The 27421-nt window shown below is 36.1% G+C and overlaps 1 protein-coding gene across 3 annotated transcripts in view; it reads left to right on the top strand.

Annotated features, from left to right (window-relative positions):
* Positions 1-27421, top strand: part of LOC105479169 (membrane associated guanylate kinase, WW and PDZ domain containing 3) — a 298113-nt gene that overhangs the window by 204634 nt on the left and 66058 nt on the right. For all 3 annotated transcript variants that reach the window (XM_011737023.3, XM_071090681.1, XM_011737024.3), the window contains exons 4-6: positions 1988-2197; positions 7460-7634; positions 11418-11497. In XM_011737023.3, the coding sequence (XP_011735325.2) occupies positions 1988-2197; positions 7460-7634; positions 11418-11497 (465 nt within the window). The remainder of the gene's footprint in view (positions 1-1987; positions 2198-7459; positions 7635-11417; positions 11498-27421) is intronic.

Below are 27421 nucleotides of genomic sequence, written 5' to 3'. Positions count from 1 at the left end.
TTCAGTGATTATGGATGGCAGTCATCATATCCAGCATTTTTATATTTTCCCCTTAGAAAAAGGTTAAACTTTCTCAAGTTAGATAATAATTACCAAGAATTCTCAGTAAGATGTGTTTCTAGTAATACTACTACCTTATTTAGAAAAAGTGGACTTTTTATTTCTGTCATGGTATATCCAGTTTCCTTGATACTGTGATTAATAGGCATAATTCAGGAGAAAGAGAGACCCTCGAACCTCCTAATCCCCAGCCAAATCTCTGTTTGATGTATTTCTGTGCCGGCTACCCCAGAGAAGCGTGACTGGCTTTTTCATTGGTTCTTTGCTTTACTTCTGAGCTAGAAAGTTTGCAGAAAGTTTAGTCTGTTTTCATACAAATCTTTGCATCCATCTGTATGATTGGAGTAACTCCATTTCAAATATGGATTTGGAAACAAGGGAGTAGGTGAGTAGGGAGAGACAGGATGTCGCTGAAAAGTTTTTTAGTTTGATTTTATTGTTTTGTCTTCATTATTTTAATGACAATTCCTGCTGAAAGTCAAACTTCCAAAGAATTCATGTTAAATGTTTTCCCCCTCAAAACATGCACAATTTAAGGTAAACTATGTAATATCTAGATTTGTTTCAGCATTATGGGGAAGAACCTATGCTACTTTCCGTCTAGGAAAAAACAGTCAATTATCTACCTCATTAATTTACGTTAGGTGAATGAGCATCTTAATTACTTCCTTAGGAGCCAAAGAATTTGATTAGAAAATATGAAGTTAGAAGAATCATGAGTATTTTACTCTTTCATCACATATATATTTCTCTAACATTAGCATAATGATTAATAGAATGTCAAAAGTAGTAGGAACCACAAGCTGTTAATGTTGGCTTGACCTTTTGAGTGCTTTCCCATATTATTTGGCGGCCTAGTGGGAACTGCATGACAAATTGAGAAGATACTCAATTGTTTTCATTCTTTTCTGGAACATTTATTTTTACTGCAAAAATTACAGATTCTCAAGAGAAAATTAAAGTATTTCTTGCTTTCCTGAGAGTAAGCCAATACTGAATGATCCTGCTAATGTCTCTATTTGTTCAATAAATTGTCAGATAAAATAATAGAATGCTCAGAAAAACTTTAAAAAATTACCCTTATATAAACATCCTACATTTTTATCTGACCTGGTTAGTTCTTAGCTTAACCTTTACCCACTTACTTCCTCATTTTACCAAAATAGTTCATTATGTTACACATTAGAACAAAATTATTTCAGTTAGTTTTATCCTCATTTACCCCCACCTTTTATGCCAATTAGTCTTACATGAGAGCACCAATGCATTTAAATTCACAAATTGTGTCCTAATTCAGAACCCATGTAAGGCAATCCCTGTAGGAATGAATAATCTACATACATACAGTCAATTTCCTGGCCTTAGACAAATAGCATGAAAATACTAGATAATATATGGTGAAGAGCACTTGAGAAATTAGTTCTTTCCCCTATTTCTGCTCTCTCTTCTCCTAAGATGAGTACTTTGGCCTCCTTTTGGCCAATCGTAGATATTTTAATTTTTTTAAATTTACTTTTTATTTTTTTGAGGCAGAGTCTTACTCTGTCATCCAGGCTGGAGTGTAGTGGCACAATCTCAGCTCACTGGAACCTCTGCTTCCTAGATTCAAATGATTTTCCTGCCTCAGTCTCCTGTGTAACTGGGATTCACAGGCATGTGCCACCTTACCTGGCTAATTTTTGTATTTTTAGTAGAGTTGGATTTCGCCACGTTGGCCAAGCTGATCTCAAACTCTTGACCTCAAATGATTCGCCCGTCTCAGCCTCCCAAAGTGCTGGGATTACAAGTGTGAGCCACTGTGCCCAGCCCTTTGGTAGATATTTCAAAACTCCTTTGTGAAAAACAGGGCAGAGACATACGCTAAGTCAAATTGCTCTGACTCTCACTTAAACATTAGTAATTTCAGCTGCTATTTTACTCACTTCAGGAAACTTCTATGGAACTCCCAAGCCTCCAGCAGAACCCAGCCCTTTTCAGCCAGATCCAGTTGATCAAGTCCTCTTTGATAATGAGTTTGATGCAGAATCTCAAAGAAAACGAACTACATCTGTCAGCAAGATGGAAAGAATGGATAGCTCTCTTCCTGAAGAGGAAGAAGATGAGGACAAGGAAGCTATTAATGGCAGTGGAAACGCAGGTTTGTAATAGATGAACAACTTTTAACTGATCTTCTAGATTGATTTTACTATTACATTGAATTAAAACCACTAAAATTTTCTACAAAGCATATGAAGAGCAAGTGATGGGATTTTAATTTTTTTGTAAAGGTTGTATGTGGAACAAAGTGTATTTCTGTAGACCATCCTATAAGCTAAAGTGAATTTTTCCAATTTGGATAAATTAATGATAAGCTATCATTAGTAATAAAATATATGCAATTACCCTGCTGTTTAAAATACTTGAGATTTGCCTCTGATGTTGCAATATGGGAATCTTGTTGGTCTATGTCTTCCTTTATAGGATGTAAACAATATATGGATGTTTTAGAATGTAGACTTCGGCCTAAACAAAGTAAATAGGGTTTGAAAGTATGCTGGTAAAAATTATCTAAAAGGTTGGTTTATAATATTTTGAATTTAAATTTTAGATTCACTCAAATTTTCAAATATGAGTCCCTTCATTAAATGTAAAACCAGCAGAAATTCAGTGGGGAAGAATCTGCTCATTTTGAGTAGCCCTAATTAATGTGGTGATTGCTTAGAGGGTTATTAGACTTGTAACTGAGAGTATAACTAGGAAACCATAAAATCACAGCTGAGCTTATTCAGTGGTACCCATTGCAAAAATTCCATTCAGAACACTAGAATGTAAACTTCATAGGGCTGAAGTTTTGCTTTTTTTGTTTACTGTTCTGTCCCTTCCATCAAAAACAATGCCTGGCATGTAATAGGAACTAAAATCCTCAAATTTGCAGAACACATGTCCTTATCATTTTCCCAAAGCACCCTTATCTTTTTCTTCATCAATTATTAAAATTTGATATGTATATGAATGTATTAAACAATGAGTTAATACATTCATTGTTTATGTCCCACTCCAGAGTGTGAGTTCGGTTTTATAGTCCTAACTTTTTACGTAGTTATGCCACATAGTGTGTTTAATGTTAAATGGATTATCCCAATGTATTTAAATGTAAATACTAAAAACAGGTTTTAAAAGGTTTAGGTGAATTCACATCTAATTTTTTTTTTTTTTTTTTTTTTTTTTGAGACGGAGTCCACATCTAATTTTTAGGAGCTACGAAGGGAAGTCATCACACCGTTGAGCCTTTTAATGTTGATACCAGCTCTGCTATCCCACAAAATTAAGTCTGTTAACATTTAAAAATGCTAAACAGCAGGATTGGAGACCATGAATCTTTCCCAATATAGGAATTTATATGTTCTTGATTTAAGGGAAAAGAAAATGTTGTTTTTTTACTTCCTAATACAGAGCCTTTAAGTGCTCACTGCAGTTCTTTTAGAGGTAAACTTGTTTGTAATCTCTATAGTTTATGCTTCATGTAAGTCACTTGTTAAACTGACATTATATACTCTTTGATATTAATATTTAAAGGGAATATATCCAAGGGTGTGTGGGAGGCAGTTCGTATACTACCTCTTATGTATAGATACCATAGGACACTTACATTGAATTACATATTTCTTTGTAATAGAAAATATATAGGACATTTAAGTGAAAAAATACAAAGCACCTGCCTACAAACAGAATTCACCTTCTGAATAAGTATGAACTGTAGTTGTTAGTTAACTAATCAAAGTTGGGGAAATGTGCTTTGTGTATTGCTTTTGTTGTTCTTTGTTTCTTTGTTTGGTTGGTTGGTTGTTTTGAGACAGAGTCTCCCTCAGTTGCTCAAGCAGGAGTGCAGTGGTGCAACCTTGGCTCACTGCAGTCTGTCTCCCGGGCTCAAGCAATTCTCATGTCTCAGCCTCCTAAGTAGCTGGGATTACAGGCATGTGCCACCCTGCCCAGATAATTTTTGTATTTTCAGTAGAGACGGGGTTTCACCAAGTTGGCCAAGCTGATCTCGAACTCCTGGCCTCTGGTGATCCGCCTGCCTTGGCCTCCCATAGTGCTGGGATTACAGGCGTGAGCCACCGTGCCTGGCCTGTGTATCGTTTTTGAATCCCTGCCTTGAAAAATCAGAAAATTGTTTGGGAGCAGAAATTAGGAGAAGTTAGGTAGAGGTTTATTTGTGCACACCAGTATGTTTATTATTTTATATCTTACTGAAGAAATAATCCAAAAGAATGCTAAAATGGCCTTGTACAATAATATATGTTACGTAATAATTATAATTTTTTTCTAAGAAATGGTTTTATATAAAGAACATCTTCACAAGTCATTGGCTATTAAGCAAACTCCTTTATTCAATCACTTGGAACTTTATTAAGAAAAATATTATAGATTATGTACTTGCTTTTGCTTTTCTCCAACATGGTTAGTTGCCAAGAATGTAACTCCTTTCCTGATTGATTTATACATTAGGTACCTTTTGATTTCTGTCATTTTTTCTGCATACAAAATAAATCATGTGCTTGATTCATTTATTTATTCAACAAGTATGTAGTGAGCACTTACTAGAATACTAAATGCCATTGTGCTAAATGCTAGAAATAAAGCAGTGAGCAAAACGGACAAAAACCTGTAATGAACTATACTTTCTGGTGGGAGAGACAGAACTTGCCAACTTAAATGAATAACATACATAGTGTGTTAGATGGTGCTACAGAGAAAAACAAAGCAGAGCAGGAGGTGGTAAGATATGGTGGTCAAGGTTTGCAATTTTAGATAGTGTGGAAGAAAAGACTTGAAAGAATCGAGTGAGTAAACTCAGGATATCTGGGAGAAGAGCATTCTAGACAGACAGAACTGGAGGTACAAATGCCCGGAGATGGAAACATACCTAGAATATTCAGTCAATAGCAAGGAAACCAGAGTGGTTGGATACAATGTGGACAATGCATTCTATTGGAGTGATTGGATCTGGGTGATGGAAGGAAATAGAATAGAATAGTAACCAATAAGATCATTTAGATAATGATGGGTATGAAGAGGGAGGAATGCATATCATACAGGATCTTGTAGGTCATTGGAAGAATTTTAGTTTTTATTCTGAAATGAGAAACCATTATGGGATTTTGATTCAAAGAGTAACATGGTACAACAGTTTTTAACAGGCTTATTCTGACTACTGTATTGCGAATAGGCAAAAGGAGGACATGGGCAAAATAGGGATACCAGTTAGGAGGTTACTGAATGTGCAAGGAAGAAAGTGATCAGATGCTGCTGATAACTCAAGTAGGATGGAACTGAGGAATGATCATTGGATATAGCAATGTAGAGGTTATTGATGACCTCGTTAAGAATAGTTTAATGATAGGAATTTAAAAGCCTTGTTGGAGTGAGGTCCAGAGGAACTGGAAGAGCAGAAGAGGAAGCAGCAAATATAAACTATTTCAAGGTGGTTTGGTGTAAAGAGGAGAGAAATAGGTTGGCTGCCAAGGAGTAAAGACAATTATTTTCTTTTCTTTTTTTTTTTTTTTTTTGGAGACGGAGTCTCGCTCTGTCGCCCAGGCTGGAGTGCAGTGGTGCGATCTCGGCTCACTACAAGCTCCGCCTCCCACGTTCACGCCATTCTCCTGCCTCAGTCTCCCGAGTAGCTGGGACTACAGGCGCCCGCCACCATGCCCAGCTAATTTTTTTTGTATTTTTAGTAGAGACGGGGGTTTCACCGTGTTAGCCTGGATGGTCTCAATCTGCTGACCTCGTGATCTGCCCGCCTCAGCCTTCCAAAGTGCTGGTATTACAGGCGTGAGCCAGTGCACCCGGCCAGAGAATTATTTTCTTTTTACTGAACTGGGAACATGTTTTTATGTGGATGGATGTGATCTAATAGATAAAGAAGATTGGTGATGCAGGAAGGAGAGTGAAAGAATTGCTGTAAGCAGAGAGGATGGGATATAATTTATAATTGGAGGGTTAGCCATAGCTAGGAGTACACGCAGTTCTTCCATAGTAACAGATGGTGGAGTCAATGGGCACAGTTGCTGTGTAGATGTGATGGTGGGAGTTTGTGGAAGTTTTCTTATGCTTGCTTCTATTTTCTTAGTGAAATAAGACACAAGGTCATCAAATGAGATGAGGGATAAGGGAAAAGTAGTGGATGGTTTAAGGAGAAAGAAGGTATGAAATAATTATCTTGGAGAGTGTCAGAGTGAATCAACTAAAGAAATATGCTATGATCACCATGATCATTAAATGCCCACTTAAAGTTAGTGATCATGAATTTAAAGTAAACTTGTCAACATTGCCTGTATTCAGCTGCATATGCTGACATGGAGTAGGTGGAGAGTAGGATTTAAGCAGAGTTCTGATTTAGCCAGGCAGTATTACGAAGTAAGGTTAGGGCAAAGGAATCAGGAATATTTACAAGGGAATAATTATAATGGTTCATCATGGAATTTAAGTTGGGTTAGCAGGGCAATGGGGAAATGGGTAGAGGATAAAGAATAGTGAAAGGTAGTAAGTAGTAGCGCATGGTTAGATAAAGGATGGTTGGAGTTGAAATACTATAGAGAAGGATATCTCAGGATATATAAGATCTCTCTTAGATTCTCTGAATCTGGCCATTGCCTGCAATTTGAAGTTGTCGTAGTGATATCACATAGCATCGTTTAAGTTTTAGAAACAAGTTTTAAGTATATGAATTGTGAACCCCCTAGACGGTACCCAAATTTTAGTATTCTTACCTACATTATGGGCCTTGGGACTCTAAAAGGATTTTAATATTACTAAATGGAATTATATTTAACAACAGGAACTCTATTGAGTGTAATTTTTAAAAATTACTATTATTTAAAGGCCAGTGTTAAATGTGTACAAAGCAGCTTAGTATAACAGGTAAGAGCATGGACCACTTAGATTCAACTCATGGCTTTGCTGTTTATTGGCAGTGTAATTATGACTAAGTTAACCTCTCTGTGCCTTAGTTTTCTGAGTCTGTAAAACAGGGAGTTTAATAATGGATACTCACAGGGTTGCTGTGATGATTATGAGTTAATTTATAGAAAGCACTTAAAATAGAGCCTGACACATAAAAGGACTACATTAGTGCTGCTGTAGCTGCTGTGGCTTATTAGGATTTATACTGAATTAATTCTAGTGTTGTTTTTTGCTTCTTTCCCAGACTAGCATCAGAGGTGCTATACAGAGTTAGTTGTCAATGAGTAGGGGAAAAGAGTTGAATATGCTGGTTATTTTAAAATTTATAGCAGAATGTGGACATAATAGACAAGAAATTTGCAATATTTACGTATTTGGAATTTTTTTAGAAATGAAAGGTGCTGTTTGAAGAAAAATGTAACTTTTCACACTGTTCTGTTTTGAACAATGGCAGAAAACAGAGAGAGGCATTCTGAGTCATCTGACTGGATGAAGACTGTTCCAAGTTACAACCAAACAAATAGCTCCATGGACTTTAGAAATTATATGATGAGAGATGAGACTCTGGAACCACTGCCCAAAAACTGGGAAATGGCCTACACTGACACAGGGATGATCTACTTCATTGAGTAAGCAAATGTCTCTATCCCTTCTAACGTGCCCTAACACCTTGAGGATTGCCTAAGATTTTTTTAAACCCCATTTTGGACACAAACCTTTTTCAGAAGACTCATTTCTTTTTCTTTCTTTAAAAATAGTTTTCATAAAACTGACAGTTGATTTTTAATCTGATTTAATCTGACACTTCATTTTTATTTGACTTGGATAAAGGAATAGTGTATTTGACTTCTGGTTTTATAAGAGCAGGAGGATTAAAAACAGTTCATCACGAATGGTGAAAAATGTAAAGAATAAAGAGTATTTTGCTTTGCTTATTAAAAAACTTTTAGGTAGATTGTCCAGCTTAATGAGGATTTCAAGAATTGTCATCATGAGTAGGAACATATTATTATCTGAATTAAATATTTTCAGTCCTAGAGTTTGAGTCTGATGTGTTCAGGCAATATAGTTGAATGATGTAGGAAGAAAATATCACTTGATGTCAGAGTAATTGGTACAAACTTAAGTTCACAAAAAACACTACTTTTATGAGAAAGCACTATTAATATAGTATTTATAGAGATACTGATTACCACATGTATTAGATCAACCTAAAATTGTATGTTGTTTGTACTAGAGAATAATATTATGCAAATAATTATTGGAAGTTTTATCATGAAGAATTTTTATGTTCTCATGTAGCTGTAATTCTCATCTTAAAGTAATTTGCCCAAAAGTAGAATATTAATGTAGTAAAGTTACAGAATATAACAATTAAATAATGGTTAAAATATTTGGGTCTGGGTACTACACTCAAAGAACATATACTCAGAAATGAATTTGTAGTGGGGATCTTGAATCTGTTTCCTCAGATATTCGCAATTCCATCCCCTTCCAAAAGAGTGAGTGTCTTGCTATACCAAATAGGATTCTAGTTTTTAAAAGACATAGATCTTTGGATGTGTAGCGTTCTTTTTACTATAGATTGCACATTATTGATGAGGTTATACATTTATATAAACATTCATGACCACAATGATGTAAAACAAGTACAACCAGGTGGTATATTCTTTACTGACAACTTTAAGGGGTTTGTTAAGGGAAATTTAGACTTTTGACTTTCATGCTGACTTTAGAGCTAAACCCCAAAATAAGGTGTAGAATCATTAGAAGTAGCTAAAATATCTTTAAAAACAGATTATGAGACATTTAATCTGATAGTACTTCACCTTGCAAACAGGGCTAAGTTAGTAAAGGGGAGAAGAATTTATAAAAAGAAATCTTTTTATAGTTAAATATATTTAAATGGATTAAAGATCTAAACATAAGACCTGAAACTATAAAAAGGAAGAAAACACAGGGAAAAAGCTTTACGACATTGGATTTGCCAAGGACTTCTTAGATATAACACCAAAAGCACAGGAAACAAAAGCAAAAGTAGACAAAAATGGACTACATCAAACTTTAAAATTTCTGCATAGCAAAGCAATCAATCAACAGATTGAAAAAGCAATATATAGAATAGGAGAAAATATTTATAAACCTTACATAATAAAGGGTTAATGTGTAGAATATAGTTAAATATTTGCTGCCAGATAAAGCTGTTTTGTTTGGTATAACCAATATGGTTGATCTGTATTACTGCTGCTGTTGAAAAATGCAACTGTGGGAAAATAATGTTCATATAGAATAGCCCCTAAGGATATTTCTTTTCATTGGAAAATGTTGGGTAAAATTTTAGCAAATTGCCTACATCTGCTAATTTAGCAATAAAATTTTGGATCATGGGAACCTAAGTTAAGCTTTTCTCAAGTAGCAGTTTTTAGTTTGATTTAGCAAGGTATTTTCGTGTTGTTATTGTTGTTGTTGTTTCCTGACAATCTGCGTGGCTCCTAGGCCCCTGAGTTCTCATCCCTTTCATTTTTTAAATTTTTTCTCAGCAAAAAACTTTTAAGTTTGGGGAGATTATTTCTCTAATAGCATGAGTAATGCAGACTTTCTAGAAACAATCTCACTTTTTTTTACAGAAATTAGCTATTATTCAGCATAGTTAAAAAGTGTTCTGGCCGGGTACAGTGGCTCATGCCTGTAATCCCAGCACTTTGGGAGGCCAAGGAGGGCGGAGCATGAGGTCAGGAGATCGAGACCATCCTGCCTAACACAACGAAACCTCGTCTCTACTAAAAATACAGAAAATTAGCTGGACGTGGTGGTGGGCACCTGTAGTCCCAGCTACTGGGGAGGCTGAGGCAGGAGAATGATGTGAATGCGAGAGGCGGAGCTTGCAGTGAGCTGAGATCGGGCCACTGCACTTCAGCCTGGGTGACAGAACGAGACTCCATCTCAAAAAATAAAAAAAAATAAAAATAAAAAAAGTGTTTCTATTACATTCTACCAGCTAATATTATTTATACCTGGCAATGGCTGCATAGCTCTGTAAGTAGCTCAGCAGTTAGAAAAGGTATAGAAGATATGATTGATTTCCTGAAACCTTACTGGCTTCATTTTCTAAGAGTGGTCAAGGTACAGATTAGTGAGTTTATCTCACGTTAAACACACTCAGGAAAAATAACTTGTTTACGTTCATTGTTACTAATTAATAACAGTTAATTACTTCAGTTAAGTATGACATTGTATTCCAATAATAACTTTAGGCAAGAGAATCACTTGAGCCCAGGAGTTCAAGACCAGCATGGCAACATAGCAAGGCCTCTCTACAAAAAAAATTTTTTCAGTTGTTGGGCATCGTGGCGCACGCCTGTAGTCACAGCTACTTGGAAGGCTGAAGCAGGAGGATCACTTGAGCCCGGGAAGTCAAGGCTGCACTGAGCTGTGATTATGCCACTGCACTCCAGCCTGTGCAACAGAGCAAGACTCTATCTCAAAATAATAATAATAATAACAATAACTTTAATTTATGTTTTATTCCCTTCCTTTGTGTTTTCTTCCATGACTTTTTCTTTCTTTAATATCCTTGTATTTCAGATATTTAAACTAACACTGTTTGTCCACTGAGCAATGAGATAGTTTTGTTTGGGCATTAGTATCTGCTGCATGGTGACCTGGTCTGAAACTAACTGACTATGACATTTAATGAAATTAAACAGATACTGCTCTCTAAAGTCATCTTTGGCCTATATCATAAAATGAAGCCAGGAGCAGGATATTTTTATTCTTCCCTTTTTTCCCTGTGTGGATCATGCTGATGAAAACTTAGTTTTGTAGAGCAGAATTTATACCTGTTGCTTTTACTTGCATGTGGCAGAAAAACAGCCACTTTAAAACTCTTTATTTTATTCTCTTTTATTTTTAAGAGTCCCTGATGGCTGGGGCTCTATCTGATTGTTTATTTGTCTTTATATTCCAACTGCCAGCACAGTACCTACATATCACAGGCATGCAAGAAATATAGTACTTTTTGAAGGGAAGGAGGAAGGAGTTCAGCCAGTGAGCAAACAAGGTTTTCAGTGCAGTATTGTTGGCTAGATAATGCACAGTATGTGGCTGTGCACCCACCTTTTGAAACATTTTTAACTGCTTAAATAGTGTCTGTTATTCCATACTTGGCATTTTAGGCCTTCTCTAAAGTCTTGATTCTCAAGTTAGTACCTTAGCATTACCATTCCTTTATGGAAATTTTGAAGTAGACTGAGAACAATAGGGTTAATGAATGAATCTGAGGAATACAAATGGTGCTCTAGGAGATTAATGTTCAACCATCATATACCTTTTAGTCACTTTTAATCTTTACTTTTGAAATAGTTTTCTCCTCCTTTATTTTACTGTTTCTAATTAAAATTTTTATTCCACAGCCACAATACCAAGACAACCACCTGGTTGGATCCGCGTCTTTGTAAGAAAGCCAAAGCCCCTGAAGACTGTGAAGATGGAGGTAGAGATTCAGAAACTTTTTCTATCATACTTATTCTCTTAATCCTTTCTTGCTCTTCTTGCCCCAGTAATGGGTTTTCCAAAACCCTAAACAAACCATAATGTACACAAGCAAAAAAGCAGTGGGTGGATATCATAATCAACTGACTGTGGTAATTACATCATTACATCTGACTTTATGAGAGATTTCATTTCTTTTTCAGGATTACATAACTCTCTATAAAAACAACAACAACAATAAAATACATTTGCCCTTTCGTTGACATCTGTCCCGAAGACAGACTTTTACAATTCTAAATAAATATTTAAAAATTAGGCACATCCTCAACCATAAGCTAGGTTTATCATGTCTTTTGAAGTTTTTAAAGTATACTTAATTTAGTATACATTACAGTAGATATGCAAGTATCTATAGCTATTCCTTAGCCATTTACAGCAGCAGTAGAAATTCAATGAAAGTCTTTAATATAGGCCCCACACATATACACACTTACTTTTTACTGCTTAAAGGAAAAATTATTTCTCTAAGAATCATCAGATAATAGCACTTATCTGTTTTATATATTATAGATTACATTTAACAGTATAGTTTTGAGCTGGGTGTGGTGGCACATACCTGTAGTCCTAGCTATATGGGGAGCTGAAATGGGAGGATTGCTTGAGTCCCAGCGTTTGAGATCACAGTGAGTTGTGATCATGCCGCTGCACTCCAGCCTGGGCAACAGAGAGACCCTGTCTCTGAAAATTCATAAATAAACAAAGTTTTAAAAAGAGTAGAGTTCTGTAAATAAGTATAGAATTTATTCCTCCAAAATTGTTTGCGATGTCTTTACCTTTGCAAATGAATAAAATTTGCATTTGTTTTGTATTACTAATCAGAAACTACATATTAATTGGTTTTTAAAAATAAGTAGCATAAAATGAGGCTCACAATAGTCCCCCTTGTATTGAAGTCCAATTTATAAAAAGAAATTAAACAAAATTTCCACATATATTGTTCAGCATGATTATAAGGGTTATTAAGAGTTTTCTAGGAAGAAGCAATCGGAAAATGGAATTGTTTAAAATTCTCTCTACAGTGGCATCAAAAAAGTTAGATAGCTTGGAACAAATCTTCTGAACAGGGTGCAAGCTCTCAACACTAAAAACTACAAAACATAATTGAAAGACATTAAGGAAGACAAAATAATTAATAAGAGGCTGGTGACATGGTGGCTCATGCCTGTAATCACAGGCAAGGTGGATGGATCACTTGAGCCCAGGAGTTCAAGACTAGCCTGGGCAACAGGGTGAAACCTGTCTCTACTAAAAATACAAAAACTCACTGGGTGTCGTAGCACGCACCTGTAGTCCCAGCTACTCGGGAGGCTTGAGGTGAGAAGATCGCTTGAGCCCAGGAGGTTGAGGCTGCTGTAAGCCGTGATCACGCCACTGCACTCCAGCCTGGGTGACAGAGTGAGACCCTGTCTCAAAATGCTACTACTACTACTACTACTAATAATAATAATAATAATTGACAAGATATATTATGTTCATTAGCCAAAGAACCTTAAAAGAAAAAGACAAAGTTGGAAGACATAGGGTACCAGATTTGAAGACTTATTTTAGAGCTACAGTGATAAAGACAGTTTGGTATTAGCATAAGGATAGATAAATAGATCAGTGGAAGAAAATAGAGCGTCTAGAAATCAAAACACATGTATGTAGTCACTTTATTTTCAACCAAGGTGCCAACTGATATGGAAAAATGAACGTCAACTATACCTCACTTCATACAAACAGTTAATTTCAGATGAATCAAAGACCTAAGCATAAAAGCTATAACCACAAAGCTTTTGGAAGAAAATATAGGAGAGTGTCTTCATGATGTCAGAATTGGCAAAGATTGCTTAAGCAGGCCACAAAAAATATGAACCATAGAAGAAAAAATTAATATTTTGCATGTAATAGAAACTTTAAATTTCTCTTCATCAAAAGACACCATTGAAAAATGAATAGACAAAGTCACAGACTTTGCAATATATATTTGCCAAAGGAATTAAATTCCGAATTTATAAGAACTGTTTACAATTCAATAATGTTGCCAAATTTTAAAATGGGCAAAATATTTTAATAAACATTTTACCAAAGAAAATATATAAACAGCCCATAAAAACATGAAAAAATATGAAAAATTATTAGTCATTAGGTGTTTTGCAAATTAAAACCACAGTAATATACTGCTTTACACCCACTACAATGCCTATAACAAAAAAAAAAAAAACAGATGGTAACTAATCTAACTAATCTTGGGGAGGATATGGAGAAACAGTAACCCTTGTACATTGCTGTGCCATTGGAAAATGGTATAGCCAGTTTGGAGAACAGTTTGGCAGTTTCTTAAAAGGTTAAATATAAGTTTACCGTATGACCTAGTAATTTTTCTCTTGGGTATCTACCCAAGAGGATGAAAATAAAAGTCCTCATAAAGACTTGCATGCAAATATTCATAGCAGCACTATTCATAATAGCCAAAAAGTGGAAACAACCCAACTGTCCATTAACCAATGAGTAGATAAATAAAATGTGCTCTAATCTACAATGGAATACTATTGAGCAATAAAAAGAAACAAAATACTATACATGCTATATGTGTGAACCTCAAAAACCTGCTAAGTGAAAGAAATTAGACAAAATAGGCTACATATTATATGGTTCTATTTGTATGAAGTGTCCGGAATAGGCAAATCTGTGGAAACAGAAAATAGGTTGGTGGTTGCCTTGGGCTAAGGGTAAAAATAGAGATTTAACTGTTAACAGCATGAGGAATCTTATTGGAGTTATGAAGACGTTTTAAAACTGGATTGTAGTAATGGTTGTACAACTCCATAAATTATTAAAAATTATTGAACTGTATACTTAAAACAGATGAATTGTATATGTAAATTATACCTCAATAAAGTGGTTTTTATAATGGCCAAAGGATTTATGCACTTCACAAAAGAAGATAAAAGAAGAGTCAAGAAGAACATGAAGAGGTGCTTATCATTAGTTATCACTACAATGAGATACCATCAACACCCACTACAAGGGCTAGAGATACCATCTACATCCTTTAGAAGGACTAAAGTACACTGATGCTCAGCAGAAACCTTACATGCCAGAAGGGATTGGAGTCCTATCTTTAACCACCTTAAACAGAGTAAGTGTCAGCCAAGAATTTTGTATCCAGCAATACTGAGTTTCATAAATGAAGGAGAAATAAAGTATTTTTCAGACAAGTAAATGTTGAGGGAATTTTACACTACCAGATCAGCCCTACAAGATATGGTAAAAGGAGTTCTAAATCTTGAAACAAAAAGTTGATATGCACCAGAATAGAACCTCTTGAAAGCATAAAACTCACAGGACTGCCGGACACAGTGGCTCACGCTTGTAATCCCAGCACTTTAAGAGGCTGTGGTGGGTGGATAATGAGGTCAGGAGTTCGAGACCACCCTGACCAACATGGTGAAACCCCGTCTCTACTAAAAATACAAAAGTTAACCTGGCATGGTGGCGGGCACCTGTACTCCCAGCTACTCAGGAGGCTGAGGCAGGAGAATTGCTTGAACCCAGGAGGCGGAGGTTACAGTTAGCCGAGATTGCACCACTGTACTCCAGCCTGGGTGATGGAGTGAGACTCTACCCACCACCCCCCACACCCCCCCCAAAAAAAATACAGGACCTATAAAACAATAGCACAGTGAAGAAAACAAAGTACTAGGTAACCGTCAACATGATGACTGTAATACTACCTTGTATCTCAATATTAATGTTGAATGTAAATGGTCTAAATGCTCACTTGAAAGAAAAAGATCGGCAGAATGGATAAAAATTCACAAACCAAATAGCTTCTGTCTTCAAGAGATTCATCTAACACGTAAGGATTCCTGTAGACTCAAGGTAAAATAGTGGAAAAGATATTTCACACAAATGGAAACCCAAAGTGAGCAGGAGTAGCTATTGGTATGTCAGGGAAAACAGATTTTAAAGCAAAAACAGTTAAAAAAAAAAGACAAGGTCATTATACAATGATAAAATGATCAATTTAACAAGAAGGTATTGAAATACTAAATACATATACACCTAACTCTAGAGCCCCCAGATTCATGAAGCAATTATTATACCTAAGAAAGGAGATACCAACACAATAATAGTAGGGGACTTCAATACTTCACTGACATCACTAGATAGATAATTGGAGCAGTAAATCAGCAAACACTGGACTTAAACTACTCCCTAGAACAAATAAACCTGACAGATATTTACAGAACATTCTACCCAAGAACTGCAGAATATATATTCTTCTCATCAGCACATGGAACATTCTGCAAAATAGACCATATGATAGGCCACAAAACAAGTCTCAATAAATTTTTAAAACTCAAAATCATATAAAGTATCTTCTCAGACCACAGTGGAATAAAACTAGAAATCAACTCCTAAAGGAACCCTAAAAACTATACAAATGCATGGAAATTCAACAGTCTGCTCCTAAGTGATTTCTGGGTTAAGAATGAAATCAAGATGGAAGTGTTAAAATTATTTGAAATGAGTAATATTAGTGACATAAGTTATCAAAACCTCTGAGATACAGCAAAGCAGTGCTGAGAGGAAAGTTTATAGCACAAATTGCTACATCAAAAAGTCTGAAATATCACAAATTGACAACGTAATATCACACCTCAAGGAACTAGAGAAACAAAAACAAACCCAAAGTTAGTGGAATAAAAGAAATAACAAAAGATCAGAGCAGAATTAAATGAAACTGAAACAAACAAAAACAGTGGGCCAGATACAGTGGCTCATGTCTATAATCCTAGCACTTTAGGAGGCCAAGGCAGGTAGATTACTTGGGAGTTTGAGATCAGCCTAAACAACATGGTGAAACCCTATTTCTACAAAAAATACACAAATTAACCAGGTATGTTGGTACCCACCTGTGGTCCCAGCTACTCCAGAGGCTGAGGTAGGAGGATTACTTGAGCCCAGGAGGCACAGGTTGCAGTTAGACGAGACTGTCCCACTGCACTCCAGTCTGGGAAGCAGAATGAGATTGTCTCAAAAAATAAAAGTCGAAGTGTGTGTGTGTGTGTGTGTGTGTGTGTGTGTGTGTGTGTGTATACACATATATATACATGTACACATACATAGAAGATCAAAGAGACAAAAAGCTGGTTATTTGAAAAAGATATACAAAATTTGTAGACCATTAGCTAGATTAACCAAGAAGAGAAAAAATTCAAATAAGCTCAGTGAAAATGGAGACATTACAACAAACACCACAGAAATACAAAAGATAATTTGAGACTACTATGAATACCTCTATTCATACAAAGTAGAAAATCTAGAGGACTAGATAAATTCATGGAAACATACAACCCTCCTAGCTTAAATCAGGAATAAATAGAAATCCTGAACCAATAACTAGCAATGAGATTGAATCAGTAATTTTAAAATTGCCAACAACAACAACAACAACAACAACAACAAAAAGCCCGAGGCCAAATGGATTTACAGCCAAATTCTACCAGACATTCAAAGAATAATTGGTATCAATCCTACTGAAACTATTCCAAAAGATTGAGAAAGAGGGAATCCTGTCTAACTCTTTCTATGAAGCCAGTATCACCATGATACCAAAACCAGGAAATGACATAACAAAAAAATAAAACTACAGACCAGTATCCCTGATGAACATGGAAAGAAAGACCCCAGAAGCAAGTGCAACAAAAACAAAAATAAATGGGGCCTAATTAAACAAAAAAGCTTCTACGCAGCAAAAGAAATAATCATAAGAGGAAACTGACAACCTTCAGAATGGGAGAAAATATTTGCAAATTATGCATCCAACAAAGGACCAATATCCAGAATCTACAAGGAACTCAAACAAATCAGAAAAATTAATAAATAAAACCCACCAAATAATGCCACCAAAAAGTAAAAAGTAGACAAATTACATGAATTGACATATCTCAAAAGAAGATATACAAATGGCCAACAAACATATGAAAAAAAAAATGCTCAGCATCACTAATCATCAGGGAAATGTAAATTAAAACCACAATGAGATACCACCTTATTCCAGCCAGAGTGGCTATCATTAAAAAGTCAAAACGCAATAGATGTTGGCATGGGTGTGGTGAAAAGAGAATACTTATACACTGCTGGTTGGAATGTAAATCAGTACAGCCTCTATGGAAAACAGTATGGCGCATTCTTAACTAAAATGCAGTTGGAAACCATCATTCTTAGCAAACTATCACAAGAACAGAAAACCAAACACCGCATGTTCTCACTCATAGGTGGGAACTGAACAATGAGATCACTTGGACTTGGGAAGGGGGACATCACACACCGGGGCCTATCATGGGGAGGGGGGAGGGGGGAGGGATTGCATTGGGAGTTATACCTGATGTAAATGACGAGTTGATGGGTGCTGACGAGTTGATGGGTGCAGCACAGCAACATGGCACAAGTATACATATGTAACAAACCTGCACGTTATGCACATGTACCCTAGAACTTAAAGTATAATAATAATAAAAAAAAAATAAGTAAAGAATTAAAATTAGATCTGCCATTTGATCTGGGAATCCCACTCCTGGGTACCTCTCTAAAGAAAAAGAAGTCATTATATCAAAAACTCACCTGCTTATGTATGTCTATCATAGCATAATTCATAATTGCAAACATATGGAACCAACTTAGGAACCAACCTAAGTACCCATCAAATGATGAGTGGATAAATAAAATGTGGTATTGCCAGGTGTGGTGGCTCACACCTGGAATCCCAATACTTTGGGAGGCTGAGGTGGGCAGATCACAAGGCCAAGAGATCAAGACCATCCTGCCCAACATGGTGAAACCCCATCTCTACTAAAAATACAAAAATTTGCTGGGCATGGTGGTGCACACCTGTAATTCCAGCTACTCAGGAGGCTGGGGCAGGAGAATCACTTGAACTTGGGAGGTGGAGGTTGCAGTGAGCCAAGATCATATCACTGCACTCCAGCCTGGTGACAGAGTGAGGCTCCATCTCAAAAAAAAAAAAAAAAGGAAAATGTAGTGTGTGTATATATATATATATACACACACATATATATATACACACATACACACCATGAAATACTACTCAGCCATGAAAAAGAATGAAATAATGTCTTTTGCAGCAACTTGGATGGAGCTGGAGGCCATTATTCTAAGTGACTCAGTAATGGAAAACCAAATACTATATGTTCTCACTTATAAGTGGGAGCTAAGCTATGGGTACACAAGTATGTACCAAGTGTGGGTACACCCACTACTTGGGTGATGGGTGCACTAAAATCTCAGACTTTACCACTATACAGTTCATCCATGTAACTAAAAACCACTTATACCCCAATATAAATATACATATAATATACATATTATATATGTAATATTATTTTTATATATAGTAAAATAAAATATACTGACAATACCGAAGATTAATGAGATTTTAGAGCAACTAGTGTTTTCATGTATTGTGAGTGGGGGCACAAAATTACCTGAACATTTTTTAGAACTTTTGACGGTTTCCTATGAAGTAATATCTAAAGAGAAATGAAAACATATGTTCCCCAAAAGACTTAACTAGAATGATTATGACAGCCTTTCTCTTAATAGCTCAAACCTGGAAGCATCCCAAATATCTATCAAGAAGAGAATGGATAAACCATTTGTGGTATATTCATGCAATAAAACACTACTCATGAGTCAAAAGAAAAAAGTGTTGATAACACTCAACAACATGGATGAGTTTCAGAAACATGTTGTAAAAGAAGCCAGACACCAAAGAGTAGGTTCTTAATTATTCATTATTTAAAGCTTGAGAACAGGCAAAATTCATGTGTGGTAATAGAAATCAGAAAATGACTGGGGAGAGTAGAAGTGGGGTAAAGTGAGATAATTCCCTGGAATGCTGTATTCTCCATCTCAATTGAGGTGACAGTTACACAGGCATATCCAATTGCCAAAACCCACTTTTTATAATTGAACAAGCACTCGATTTTTTTTCTTTCCCCAAGACGGGGTTGTGCTCTGTCATCCAGGCTGGAGTGCAGTGGCGCGATCTTGGCTCACTGCAACCACTGCCTCCCAGTTTCAAGTGATTCTTCTGCCTCAACCTCCCAAGTAGCTGGGACTATTGGCAGGTGCCACCATGCCCAGCTAATTTTTGTATTTCTAGTAGAGACGGGGTTTCACCATATTGGCCAGGCTGATCTTGAACTCCTGACCTCGTGATCCGCCTGCCTCGGCCTCCCACAGTTCTAAGATTATAGCCATTAGCCACTGCACCCAGCCAGATTTTTTTTTTTACCATTAAAAGGGCACTTAAGAGTTGTGCATTTTATTGTTTGTAAATTATACCTCAATTATTATTCTTTTTTTGAGACGGAGTCTGTCTCTGTCGCCCAGGCTGGAGTGCAGTGGCGCAATCTTTGCTCACTGCAGCCTCTTCCTCCTGGGTCCATAGTAAGTCCCTTCTTATGGTGAAATCAGCCATTCTAAAGGCAAACTAGAATATATAATACTATAGAAGTTGACTTTTTTGATTGTGAGCATGGTATTTGTCTTCTAGAGCATGTCCCTTTTACTGGCTTCCATTCTTTTTCCTGGTCCCTAATTGTTTCAGTTCAGCCTTTTCTTGTTTTCTTTTGTAGAAAGTATTTATTCTCATAGCTTTATCAGTTTACTATAGCCTGCCCCATTATCAAAATCTCTAGTATCGTCCTTTGTTCTGAATTATATTTCTATTTCCTCTTGCTTTTGAGTCTTTGTTTTGATTTCCCTACTAATACTTCAAATAAGCTTATTTAAAACTAAATTGACATCTTTCTCCTAACACCACCCCGTCCCTCTTTCTGTCATATAGGTACCATTCTCATAATGATCTATGCCAAAATCTTTGCAATTATTTTTACCTGTTCCTCTCTTCTTACTCTACTTCCTGATTTAGTTTTCATGTCCTCTTGCTTTTTCTTTTTTCTCTTTTTGCCAATATATTATTATGCAAAAGTTTCAACATATAGGAAAATGAAAAGAATCTTACAGTGAACATACATATGCCCACCACTAGGATATTACAATTAACATTTTGCTACATTTGCTTCTTCACATGATTATTTATTTATTCTTTCTCTATCTGTGCTTTTTCTTTTATATCTTCCTTTCCATTCTCCTAATCACTACACACTTGGATTATTCTTGGTCTTTCTTCCTCCAGTTATTTCTCTCTGTTTAATATATCTTTTATGCCAGTGGTTTCCAAAATGATCATACTCAAACTATCTACTGGTATCCAGTAGAAAATATTAGAACTAATTTTTCATAATGTTGTTACTGAAAGAAAAAGAAACAAACTAAGCTTCACTACTATTTTACATACAGATTGGTAATGGCATTCTTACTGATTCCATATGTCGGATTATCGCAGACTCTAACTAGAGTGCCTTGAGGGAGGAATGGGTGTGACACCTTTGCTCTTTTTTCAAGGACACTGTGAAATTTTACAGTTGATTTGTGCCCAGTTAAGTGGATTTATAGACTTGTTATATAGTTTTTAAACTAACCTCACATAAAATGGAAATGTCACTTTAAAAGATTTCTACAAAAACACTACTGATTGAAGATAATACAAATATGCAAACCCAGACTAACAGCAAGAAAGTGGAAGAGCTGATACTGTTTGTGTGCCATTTATGACCGTATATGAACTTTTTTCAACTTCATCAAGGTAAAATCATAATTGTTTATTTAATCACCTCCTTTAAAAACATCTATTTTTGTATATGTTTTATTATATACATATTAGAAGAGGGGCAGATGTCAGATTTTTTACTAAAAAGGCTGCATGATCAAAAAACCTTGGAGATATTATGTAAGACCAAATTAATCTTTCTAAAACTAATTTTCTAACTGTCTCTCCCTTGCTGTCCATTGTCAGCAGAATAAAGTCCAGACTCCTTGGTTAAGTATTAAAGATTTTTTATAATTGAATCATATTCCATATTTATTTTTCAAAGTATTCTCATGTCATAAATCTGACATAATTTTCGTCTTTGCCATATACCCATTTCTTCTGCCAGGAACCAGTCTTGTTTCCAGTGTCTACCTGGCTCATACCTATTATCCTTCTAAGCTCCAGTCTAAGCTATAATTTCTTTGTAGCCCCTTCTGTCATTTTCTTGCAAGTCAGAAGTAGATGTTGTCTCTGTGCTCAGTAGTACCATATGACATGTCTCTCTTGTAGCACTTATATTGCATTGTAACTAGATACCACACTCAGAGTAGTGATTTTTGACACATTCATCTGTATATATCCTTTCATCAGAGACTTGAATGTTTGAAAAGAGGGAATAGAGGAAAGGAGGGAAGAAGGGAAAAGGAAGAGAAAGAAAGGGAAAAAAGGAAAGAAACTACTCTATCCTCCAGATTATTTTGGTCGCCCTTTTGGAAATACTTTTTAATCTCTGTGAGGCTTTGAGGGGCCAATAAATAATAAGCATGTCTTCATTCACCAGTTTGTAGTCAATAGAGAAATAAGACAACAGAGACAGACAGATGAAGTCAGAATGCCAGTGAATGAATGTTAGCCCTGCATGTACATGGCCTTGCTGTTGTTTTATCCCTGCAGGAGGGAGACATAAATACTTAGTCTTTGGCCTGTGTGTTCAACTGCAAGCCTACTCCCAATGGGCAGACATGGCAGAGAACAGACCAGAATACACCTCTGCAGGCAGGCTGTTAACCAAAACTGAGAGAACTCAAGAGTCCCTGAGGCAAGCATATTGAGTACATTGTGTAAAACTCCCCAGTCAGATAAGACATTCTTTCTTCCTTGGGGAAGAAAGTGAGGGGGCTCCGAGAAACTGGAAACGTTCCTCCCATTCTTTATTCTCTAAGGAATTTGTATAATTGGATGAACATTTCCCCCTAGTGCTCTTTACATTAAGGCTGAACATGTGTCTTCGTTGACCCAGGACTAACCCAGCTTATTCCTGTTGTCCCAGCATAATTATTAATAGTATCACCTTTTATTCTCAAAAGTGGACAGTACATTTTATGATCATCCTAAGTATATTTTTCTTAAAATAGAACAATCAAAATTGCATTCGGTATTCTTGGAATGTTTGAAACTCTTTAATAAGGGCTATTCTCCCATCTACACACTGGGTGCACCTTTTTAACATTGCCTATACTGATCTTGGGGGGAGCCTACACTTTAGAACATCGAGTCTGTTTGTTTTATGCTCAGCCAGACTTTACCACTTTCTCTCTACAGTTTGTCTCCCCACTCAGTAGGGGGAAAATAGCCCCACAGAAGACTATTTTCAGGATGAACTATATCTGATTCACATTAGTATTCTCTGCAGTGCTTTGCACAGAGTAGATGCTGAAAATAGAAGAATAATATTTTAAATGTAGGTTTTATAGTTTAAGATATTGTTTACATTCTGCTGAACATTTAAGATCTTCTAGAAAGACCTTACAGTTTCTAAAACATGTCCTTTTCTTCCCAATCTTCTGATATTCTGAACCCAGCTGTATATTCAAATACAGTGTAAGGACACAGCTTGAACAGCTCGGTTTAATTGATGTACGTTTTATCTTCTATTCAAATAAAATAGTGTTTTGGTTAGGTAGTTGTCTTGAAAATACAACATTAGGAATCCATTTTACCCTCAACCCATCCCATTTCTCTTATGATGAAAGAAAGGTTAAATTTTTGCTAAAGGCAGCTTACAAATGTTTTGAATGTTGATATTTCAGAGCTTAGAGAGTGATAAAAAAATTATCAACTGAATAGAGCTCCACCATGAGAAAACAATTGTAATTCTTACATTTAAACAAGAAAAATCCTATTTTGGGAAGAGGAAAGAAAGATAAATTCATGGGATTTAGAACCAACCAGCTGCTTGATATGCCCAAAATAGTTTTGTCTTTTGAAATAGCTTTTTAGGGGAATACTTTGGCTTCACACACAGGAAAAGATGGTTAGGTTAGGTCTTTCTTGTATCAAAAATAAACACATTTTCTCTTGGCCCTAATCCTCCCCATAGTTTTTATACTATCTTTTTCACAAGCAAATTTTTGTTTTAAGTCATGTATTCTTAAGGACTCTACCTCTTATTTTTCTCTCCAGTTACTACAATATTCTGACTTTTGCCTCTTACCTTTTCAGGGTTACCAGTAAGCTACTGATTTTTACAGACTCTTTTTAGCCCTTATCTTTATGCCTAACAGCTTTACAAAGCATTTTTTAATGCTGACCATGCCCTTCCTCTTCTGTCTTCTTTTATACCATTCCCCCTGATGATTCTTACTTTCTCCATCTGCCCCTTAAAATGTCAGTGCGCCTAAGATTCTGTTCTTCACCTTTCTCTGCTCAGTTTATCTAGGTAATCATGTCTGCTGTCATAGCTTTTACTACAATGTCTCTCAAATCTTTATCTTCTTTTATTTCTCTTTTGAGTGCCAGGTTCATATGGCCAAGAGCTTGTTATTTATCTCTACCAGGATGTTCTACAGATCACTCAAATGTAACACCTCCCCTTCCTGCCTTCAACAGATGATATGACATACCGCCAGCTGCTTGAGCCAAAAACTGGTTGTCATCCTCGCCCTTTCCTCACTCCTCTTTGTTGCAGTTAACTACCAAGTTCTATCAATTCTGACTTTTAAAAACCTGCCATTCGGGCAGATCACAAGGTCAGGAGACCAAGACTGTCCTGGCCGACATGGTAAAATCCTGTCTCTACTAAAATACAAAAAATTAGCCAGGTGTGGTGCCACAAGCCTGTAGTCCTAGGTACCCGGGAGACTGAGGCAGGGGAATCACTTGAACCGGGGAGGCGGAGGTTGCAGTGAGCCTAGATCGCGCCACTGCACTCCAGCCTGGCGGCAGAGCAAGACTCCATCTCAAAAAAAAATAAATAAATAAAAGCCTGCCATTTCTTGAGTGTCCATTGGTGGTAGACACATTATTAGGCACTTTTTACATATCATCTGTCTTGTAAATTCCTCTGAATCCACATTAATTCCTAATTTCTATTCCCACAGCCATTTTCATAATTATTCTTTTTTTTTTTTTGACAGACTCTCACTCTGTTGCCCAGGCTGGAGTGCAGTGATGAGATCTCAGCTCACTGCAACCTCCACTTCCCAGGTTCGAGTAATTTTCCTGCCTCAGTCTCCTGAGTAGCTGAGATTACAGGAACCCACCACCACGCCCAGCTAATTTTTATATTTTTAGTAGAGATGGGGGTTTCACCATGTTGCTCAGGCTGGTCTAAAACTCCTGACCTCAAATGATTCACCCACATCGGCCTCCCAAAGTGCTAGGATTTCAGGTGTGAGTCACTGCGCCGTCCTATTTTCATAATTATTCAATAAATGTTTGATAATGTATCACTTTCATGCTACAAGAGCCAGAAACCTGGGAATCATCTTTGCCTCTTTCCTCCCTTCCCTTCCTCAATCCTCATGATAGTCATTAAGTTCTATTACTTTACCTTCTTTGTTTTATTATCCATTCTGCTATCCCTGCCTTAGTTCCAGTCTTCACAAGTTCTTAGGCAGTCTATTAGTGTTTATCTTGTCTGCCTTTATTCTCATTGCACACCATCTATTTCGTCCTTTGTTACCACTGCCCATAATCTTTTTCAAATATAAATTAAATTTTGTCACAGTTCACCTTAATCAATTCTCCACTATCATCAAAATAAAGATCAAACTTCTCAAAACAGCACTCTAAGAATGTTGTAATTTGGTGCTTGTTCATAAAATTCATTTCTCTTTGCATACAACTTTCATTCTAGTTTACCAAATTATTTGTAATTTTGGAAAATACCAAGCATTCTTAATACCTCAGTGCCCTTTGATCTATCTGGAATCATCTCCCTCTCCCTAATCCCAACTTTTTAATTAATTTATTTATTTTTTTGACTCATTCTATCACCAGGCTGGAGTACAGTGGCACGATCTTGGCTCACTGCAACCTCCGCCTCCTGGGTTCAAGTGATTCTCCGGCCTCAGCCTCCTGAGTAGCTGGGACTACAGGTGTGTACCACCACACCCAGCTAATTTTTGTATTTTTAGTAGAGATGGGGTTTCACCATGTTGGCCTGGATGGTCTTGATCTCTTGACCTCGTGATCCACCTGCCTCAGCCTCCCAAAGTGCTGGGATTACAGGTGTGAGCCAACTTATGTTTAAAGACTGCTTAAACGTCACCTTTTAGAAGGCTTTCCTGATAGCAATCTTACCAGGCAATTGGTGTCATTCCTCTGTACTCCCCAAAAAAGATGATGTTTATCTTCATCTTATCATTTATCTCTTCTGTCTTCCTGTCTAGACTGTAAACTCCTTGAAGTCAAGAACTGGGTTATATTTATAATTTTTATTTCTGCATAAGGATGATGGGGAGAGAAGGATGAGAAGGGAGAAAGGAAAAAAGAAATAAAATGAATAAATGAATTGATCCACTAAATAGTGTATAAAATTGCTAGGTATTTTAGTCTTGATTTTTATTACCTTCATTTTAAATGAGCAAATAATAACCACTTCTTTATCTGTATTAATTTTCCCTGCATGCAAAAAAAAAAAAACCAAAACAAAACAACTTGCTAATGGTGTCAGTGGTAAAGGTTTAAAATTAATAAAATAACCCAGAAGATAAATGGCTGTATTTGTTTACCCTCCTAAAGAAAGGACTGTTAATCTTAGTTGCTAATTACCTTGAGTCTTAACTAAAATGCTAAATTAACTTTCAAGTTAACATTAAAATATATTTATGTTGATCATTTATCCTTATTAACTATTGATACATCCCTTTTAGTGAATTTTTCAGGTATCAAATGGACTATTTCAGCTATTTCTATAGACCTTAATTTCTCCAAACTTCTCTAAAGACAAAACGTAGGTCTAATTGTGGTACATCTGTAGAATTAAGTGTTACTCAGCTCTATTCAGTTCCCATGCTATTTCAAGAAAATTTCTTTTAAAGAAAAAAAAAAATATTTTTCATGGAAGATCCATAACCGTTATAGTGCAGTTTTACAGATATATTCCAAAAAAAAAATACTCTTTTCCATGAAACAGTTGTTTCATGATAAAATATTATATCTATTTGATAGATTTGCTTCATAGCTGAGGAGGATTAAAGTGAGCTAAAGTACATCTCAGTTCTTTTTAATGTTTTGTTCTCTTCTCACATATTTCAACTATTTTAATATTTCATTTGTTCTCATCTTTCCCACCTCAGATATTTCAACCAGGTCCTTCAAAGGAAAAACACAAAAACTCATCAAACTTTGAAACCACCAATCAATATGTATGCAGAAAAGAATGGTGGAGAAATGGGGTAGGGGTAATTCGGAGGTTTTCACCAGGAGGCTAGTCATCTGTTCTTTTCTTATATTCTGAATGCAGAACAATAATTTTTCTTAGAGTAAAACAGTATCACTTGTCAAGTTTATTATAATGGAATTTTTACTTACAAAGTTGGTATGTCATAACTGAGGCTAAATGTTATAAAACTAATAAGTCTTGTGATACTTTCTAAACCTGTTTGCTGTCCAGCGTACTTTTTGTGTGTGCGTCTTCCAGCATAGCAGAAGCACTCTTAAGAGAAATTGAAAATGAAAGCATGGGACATCATAGTGTACAACTGTGTACTTAAAAAAAATTCTTTTTTGCTCAACTGCTATATAAAATGAATAGGACTAGAACCACCTGCTAGGAACATTCCTCCCAACTTAATCCATGTTTTCCTAATAAGATGGTTCTTCAGAAACCTTAACTTTACAAGGAATGCAGACAAAGTGGGAGGGAAAAGATTCACATTCACATTGAAAAGCTCAGGTCAGTTCACGTTGAAA

The sequence above is a fragment of the Macaca nemestrina genome, chromosome 1, assembly GCF_043159975.1.
Source record: "Macaca nemestrina isolate mMacNem1 chromosome 1, mMacNem.hap1, whole genome shotgun sequence".
Lineage (NCBI taxonomy): Eukaryota > Metazoa > Chordata > Mammalia > Primates > Cercopithecidae > Macaca > Macaca nemestrina.
This window is presented reverse-complemented; position numbering and strand designations above follow the sequence as displayed.